This window comes from Aptenodytes forsteri, unplaced genomic scaffold (genome assembly GCF_000699145.1).
Source record: "Aptenodytes forsteri isolate BGI_AS27 unplaced genomic scaffold, ASM69914v1 Scaffold14, whole genome shotgun sequence".
NCBI lineage: Eukaryota > Metazoa > Chordata > Aves > Sphenisciformes > Spheniscidae > Aptenodytes > Aptenodytes forsteri.
The window spans coordinates 1,095,787-1,102,262 of NW_008794457.1; the positions used below are offsets into that span (position 1 = coordinate 1,095,787).

At 59.5% G+C, this 6,476-nt stretch overlaps 1 protein-coding gene across 2 annotated transcripts in view; it reads left to right on the forward strand.

Annotated features, from left to right (window-relative positions):
- The first annotated feature begins 52 nt into the window (after window positions 1-52).
- The window catches only part of ELMO3 (engulfment and cell motility 3), an 8,548-nt gene continuing 2,124 nt past the window's right edge, over window positions 53-6,476 (forward strand). Inside the window, exons 1-13 of one of the 2 annotated variants that reach the window (XM_019475001.1) lie at window positions 53-119; window positions 198-248; window positions 714-883; window positions 1,758-1,857; window positions 1,962-2,113; window positions 2,911-2,989; window positions 3,636-3,686; window positions 4,043-4,165; window positions 4,346-4,477; window positions 4,820-4,924; window positions 5,465-5,573; window positions 5,803-5,939; window positions 6,051-6,214. In XM_019475001.1, coding sequence (XP_019330546.1) covers window positions 1,768-1,857; window positions 1,962-2,113; window positions 2,911-2,989; window positions 3,636-3,686; window positions 4,043-4,165; window positions 4,346-4,477; window positions 4,820-4,924; window positions 5,465-5,573; window positions 5,803-5,939; window positions 6,051-6,214 — 1,142 coding nt within the window. In that variant the 5' untranslated portion in view covers window positions 53-119; window positions 198-248; window positions 714-883; window positions 1,758-1,767. Of the gene's footprint in view, window positions 120-197; window positions 249-713; window positions 884-1,757; window positions 1,858-1,961; window positions 2,114-2,910; window positions 2,990-3,635; window positions 3,687-4,042; window positions 4,166-4,345; window positions 4,478-4,819; window positions 4,925-5,464; window positions 5,574-5,802; window positions 6,215-6,476 lie in introns of both variants that reach the window. The other variant, XM_019475002.1, reaches the window with a different exon arrangement.

Sequence of the window (6,476 nt, forward strand, 5' to 3'; positions counted from 1 at the left end):
CTGGCACTAGCCATGCAGCGCTGTGACCGGCCGCCTGTCTCTGCAGGTGGAGCCTGCCCAACGCCGAGCGCTACGCCCTGCAGTATGCGGACGGGCGGCAGACCTACATCACCGAGTCGGTGAGATGCCCCCCCCGACATCTCCCCGGCCCCACCGGCACGGTGCTCGCCAGCTCACTGGTTCCTTTCTCCTTACAGAACCGCGGGGAGATTAAGAACGGGAGCATTTTACGGCTGACCACCTCCCCGGTACATCCCTCTGTCCCCCCGTCTCCTTCTCCGCCGTGTGCTCTGGTGGGATGTCCCCCTGTGATGGGGCGATGCGGTGCTCCAAGCCTTCTGCCGCTGCCTCGCTCGGCGACTTCTGGCTCATGATGGCTCCCCTCGGTGCCTCAGACCCATCAGACCTGTCTCAACCTTCATTCTCCCTCGGCAGAGCCTGGGGGAGTTTGAAGAGAAACTAAGTCATCTTGAGATGCTTTGGACGCGTGGGCCAACTCATCAAGCGTTCTTAGCATCGTGCCAGCTTGACCTCCTTCCTCAGCTCCTCCTGGTCTCTGCTCTGGTGGCTCTGTCTCTTGGTCCAGCTCCTCACCGGGGCTGCTCTAGCCTGAGCCTCCTTCCAAAACTTGCGCTTAAGCTCTTCCAGCCTTCTCCAAGCTTCTCGCTGTCTTTCGATGAGCCCCTTTGGCTTGATTCTTTCCTTCCTGGTAGGACCAAGAAGCAGAGAGGTTGTACAGCGGGATCCAGAGCAACAACTCGGATGTGAAGACTGACTCGCTGAAGAAGCTTGCGAGCCTCTCCCAAGACGTTACCTTTGCTCAGGAGTTCATCAACAGGAATGGCTTGAAACAAATCTTTTATATTGTGGAAGAAGGGAACGAGTGAGTATCAGGAGAGGACTTTCCTTGCAGTTCTTGACTTTTCTCCTCCCTTGCTAATGCTCTATGAGCTCTAAGCCGGCTGTTGGAGTGGACTCGGTTCATGTTCCTGGCTTGTTGATCCCCGTGCTGCGGCACGAAGGGCAGCGCTGGCAGCAGGGTGCTTGGCTCTGCAGGCTCCTTACCTGCAGGTACGTGGCTGTGTCCCTGCACGCTGGCGGCTGGGGGAAGGTCCCCAGGGGTCTGTGGTCCTGACGCCTCGTGAATGTGCCCAGACTTCAACCTCCCATCCCTTCGCTGGCTGGGTCCTCTGCAGCCCCATGGGTTTTGCTGCCAGGAAACCTCCTGTGATGATCGTAGCCTCTGCTGCTGCTCATTCCTGCCACCCCAAATAATCCCCTCTGCCATGAGGTTTTAGCTGTGAGAGTCTGCAGGCAGCTCGAGAAAACCCTGGTTGCCAAACTAGTGCCTGCCTGACTCTTTCAGGATGTGATGGTGCATCTCCTCTGAGCTCCTATCTCACAGAGGATGTGGAGCCCAAAACCGGGCAGCGCAGTGCGTGTTTCTTGGAAGCAGGGGGAGGGATTTGGGGTGGCTTGGCTTTCTCGAGAGCTTGTCTGCAGTGATCTTTGTACCGTGGTAATGCAGCTTTCCAGAAACTGTTGAACTTCCCCTGCCTCGACTTCCTGGGATGACTAAGCGAGAGTCCGATTTCTTACCCAACAGTACCTCTTTCCTTTCTTCTCCTCCTCGCTGCTCTCTGCTTCTCTAGTTATTTCCAACGTACCCACCAATGTGCGAGCGTGCTCCTGCCTTACACTGGTGACTGGGGGGTATCTGGACCCACCTCACTGCGTTTGCTCATCTGTTCCTCCAGTACAGGGGAGATGCTAGCTCATACCCTGAAGGCCTTCATGGAGCTGATGGAGCATGATTTTGTTTCCTGGGAGACTCTTAGTGCAGCCTTCATCAAGAAGGTAAGCACCTTCTGCGGGTTCCACAGCCTGTGCTCTTGGGATTCCTTGTTGCCCTCGTCACCCAGGCTCAGCCTGCCGTCGACGGATGGTTTTGTGTCTTGTAGATAGTGAGTTACGTCAATATGAACGTGGTGGATGCATCTGTCCAGCAGCTCTCTTTGTCTATCTTGGAGAACATGGTACCCACCAGTCGCCTCCTCTTTGAGCTAGTCAGAAAAGAAGTGACGTTGGATCGTCTTCTCACCCACCTGCAGGTGTAAGTGGAGAGGCCGGAGCACCGTTCGCCCCCATCCCAAAGCCAGTGGGGATGAGGCGATGGAGGGGATTTCTCTGATTATCCCAGGGGTGTTGCTGATTATCCCTGGCACAATGTTGTATTGTCCCTTCCTAAACAACTTGTGGGTGGGCAGCCTGTCCCGTCCCCACTGCTGGGGGAGGGATGGACTGTCCTGGAAACCATCCCGTTTCCAGGTCAGATTCCTTCATTCATGGCCTGTTTCGTTCAGATATTTTAGTTCTTTAGCTGACCTGCCGTTTTTCTGGCATTGGCTCTTCCTTCCCTTTCCCCGGTGTATTTAGGAGCAGCAGTATATTCCCTGCAACTTGGGGTGCTGGTGCTGTACTGAACAAACAGAGTTTGTTAAATCCCTCAGCTAAGGAGGGTTCTTCCTTCCCACATCTGCCTCATACCTCTGCGTCTCTTCAGTTTGGAGGTTATTCTTTCTAGAAAATGGAGAGGCTTGTGCCCAGGGCTCCTGCCAGACAGGAGTCTGTTGCTCACCCTGGGTTTTCCTACGGCTCCAAAATGCTGTACCCACGGGTGTGTGCAGAGCAATATCTGATCCATCCATGGGTGCTCTGCAGTCACAGCTGCGGGGACCATCTCATCCCCGGTCCCGCTGTCAGCAGCTGCTCACTCATGGCCCTGGCCTCTCTGGGTCCTCCAGCTCCACGCACTGGGGTCCAGCAGTGAAAGGGGGAGAGGACTCCACCTTGGGGAGGGCAAGTCCATCCTCAGGGCTGGTGACTCTCCTCATCATCCTCCTTTTGCAGGACAAACGCCCAGCTGCAGCTGAAGGCGATGGCCCTGCTCATTGCACTGCTGCTGGCTGCGACCGACGCTGAGCGGCGGGTAAGGGGCTGCCCTCTGCCCGCGGGCGGTAGGCAGGACCGGGTGATGGCAGGGTGGTGGGCATTGCAGATCCAAGCACCACAGTGCCCCTGTCACGGGGGTGCTCTGCTGAGAGGCCTCTGCTGTCCTTGGAGTAGTTTTGGGGGGGATGCAAGATCTCAAATGACAAGAGAAGTGTCAGGGCTGGTGGTGGCACAGTGACCGTGACGGCCCAGACCCCGTGCCTGGCACATCTTGGGCCATCACGGCTGGGCCCCCCCGTGATGGGGTCTTGGGCAGCAGCGTTTGTGTTCTCTGGGATGGCGGGGCTGTGAGAGGTGCCCGGAGATGTTTAAAGTCAGTGTCCTCACTCTGCCTCTTCTCCTTGACTGACACAACCTTGTCCTGGCAGCCTGGTAGGGCAGGATCTGTTTGAGCCCCATTGGGGTGGGCTAGTTCTGGCTGCCAGGGCAGTGGAAGCTGGGGGCAGGTCTCCTGCTCACCGGTGTCACTCCTGAGACTGCCGGTTCCTTTCTGTCCCCACCCTGCCTGTGGCCCAAAGCCAGGCATAGCCGGGAAGCTGGTCTGCAGAGGGAACACCGGCTTTTTTTGGGGAAACGGTGGTGTGCTGAGCTGGGGAACGTCTCACAGCCTCTTCCCTTCCTAGGACATGATGGACTACCTGAGGGAGAAGAACATCAGGCAGTTTATCCACAAGGTGAGGAGCTGGGGTCGTGCAAGGGTCTGCTCTGTGCTTCATCCTCTGTCCTTCCTCCCCAGCCCCTGTCCCCTCAGCCCCAGCCTTAGGTGACCGTGCCTGCTTGCGTGCCCCACACCCCTTCCTTGATGCCTCCTGTGGGTGCTGCCACGCTGGCACCCACACGCCCAGGGTTGCACCCCCGGCTGCCTGCAGTTCAGTGCACCCAGCTCTCGCCCAACCCCGTGGGGAGCTGCCCGCTTCCTAACGCCCCTTCGGGCAGCAGGACCTCCTGGGCTTTGGCTGTTGGGCCCCTGGGCTTGGGGGAACCGGGAGCAGCAGCCTGGGGGAACCTTCTCACTCGCAGTCTCCTATAGAACATCATCCACAGCTCTGAGCCGCTGGGGGATGAGATGGCCCATTACCTGTATGTGCTGCAGTCCGTCAGCCTCAACCTGTGCGAGCGACGCATGAGGACCTCCATGGATCCCTACTCACAGGTCTGGGAGCCGCTCTCTTGGCGAGTCTGGCCCTGCTCTCTTTCTCTTCCACCTGTGGAATTAGGGTGAAGGTTCACCTTTGGGTAAACCCAGCACATTTGATTTCATCGTCGGTTTGTCCTGGGAGAACCTGCTTGCGTGGGGCTCACCGGCATCCCCTTCTCCCCGCATTCCCTCCAGGAACAGCGGGAGCTCCTCCAGTCGCTGCGCCAAACCGCCTTTGAGTCGGAGAGCGAGGCATCTGCCAGCAACTTCAGCACCGAGCGCCGGCGATCCCTGTGTGCCAAGGAGTTCCGCAAGCTGGGCTTCATGGTGTGTGCCCCCCGCATCCCCTCCCCAGCCCCACGCTGGCTCTGCCACCCAGACTCGGTGGCGCCTTCTGATGGCTCCCCTAAGCCTGGCGTCCCTGTTGATCCTGATGGGCCACCAGGCGGTACCTCCCTTCTTGTCCCTTGGCACCGCTAAACAGCGAGTGCTGTGGAGCTGCCGGGACTCAAAAGGCAAACCCCATGGCTGCGTCAGGAGGACTCTGCTGCTCGGAGAAGAAAGCAGCAGTTGCTAAATTGCACCCTTTTGTCGGCTGCGTCAGGAGGACTCTGCTTTCTTCTCCGAACAGCAGCAGTTGCTAAATTGCACCCTTTTGTGTCCTCCTAGAACAACAGCAACCCAGCGGAGGACCTCCGCCGTGCCCCGCCGGGACTCCTTGCCCTCGACAACATGGTGTATTTCTCCAGGCACACCCCCAACGCCTACAGCAGGGTGCGTGCTCTCTCCCGGAGAACTCCCTGGCGGAGAGGTGCTGGTGGATCTCCACCTTCTTTTCCTTTCCTTCTGACCCGTCCTTGGCCAAACCCAGGCGAGGATGTCCCTTTCGGGCAGGTGTCCTACTGTTGTCCCGTTTCAGATGGAGCCAAGTCCTCCCTGTGGGTAGGAGCAGCCGTTTGAGGCCGGTGGCACTGAAGGGTCCCCATAATTTTTGTAGTGTTTTGCCCACGGCTTGGCTTCCAGGCCTTGTTCGCGTCTGAGCGAACCGGGGCGATTTGGGCAAAACCAGCCAGCGGCTGCAGAGCATTAACCCCGTTCCGACCTGCTGTGCCTGCGATCAGCTCCAGCACTGCCGCAGGGGAAGGAGGGGGCTGGGGCTGGTTTTTGGGGAGAGCTAACTACTTCTGTTAGGGATGGCTTAGCCTGGGGGGACAGCTCGACTAGGAAGCTCAGAAGAAGCGTGGGGTGTCTGAGGTGGGGCAGCCCTCCGAGTCCGTGGCCCGCGTAACGCAAGGCAACGACCCTCTCCTCCAGTTTGTCCTCGAGAACAGCAGCCGGGAAGACAAACACGAATGCCCCTTCGCTCGAAGCAGCATCCAGCTCACCCTGATCCTCTGCGAGATCCTGCACGTTGGAGAGCCGTGTATGTGTGCGCCCCAGCTTGTCCTTCTCCCTGCCCTGCTGCCTGCCGGCTGGCAGGAGTGGGGACAAGCCGCCAGGGCAGGGGGCTGCGTACGTGGGGCCACCAGGCTCCGGCGTGGCCGACAGCAGGGGAAGGGGAGGTAGGGCTGGGAAACGTCCAGGTTCTCCTGAAGACTGAAATCCCCCGGAAAAACTGGGGAGTCTGGCGTCATCTGTCCTTCTCACCGCAGGCTCGGAGACGGCTCAGGCCTTTTACCCTATGTTCTTCGGGCAGGATCATTTCTTTGAAGAGCTCTTCTGCATCTGCATCCAGCTGGTGAACAAGACCTGGAAGGAGATGCGCGCTACCCAGGAGGACTTTGACAAGGTGCGAGGGGATGCTGGGGCCCCGGACGGGAGCTGGGGCCATGGGCTGTGCACAAATACAGGGGCTCCGGGGAGCGTCACCAGACTGGGGGTGACGTCCTGGGCCCCGCAGGTGCTGCAGGTGGTGCGGGAGCAGATCACCAGGACCCTGTCGCTCAAGCCCACCTCCCTGGAGCTATTCAAGACCAGAGTGAACGCGCTGAACTACAGCGAGATCCTGAAGCTGCGGCAGACCGAGCGGCTGCACCAGGAGGAGACGCTGGCTGTGCCCGTGCTGTGAGTGGGCTGCGGGCAGGGAGCAGGAGCTGCGATGGGGGGACCTGGGGGGGGACACACACGCCGTGGGGCTGGGGGAGGTCAGCGAGCGCCTGCTGAAGCGGCCGCGTTCTCTTCTGCTGGCTCTCGCCCCAGGGAGTTGCGCGAGAGGCTGAAGCCGGAGCTCCTGGAGCTGATCCGACAGCAGCGCCTGCTGCACCTCTGCGAGGGCACCCTCTTCCGCAAGATCAGCAGCCGCCGCAGGCAGGGGGAGTGGCAGCCA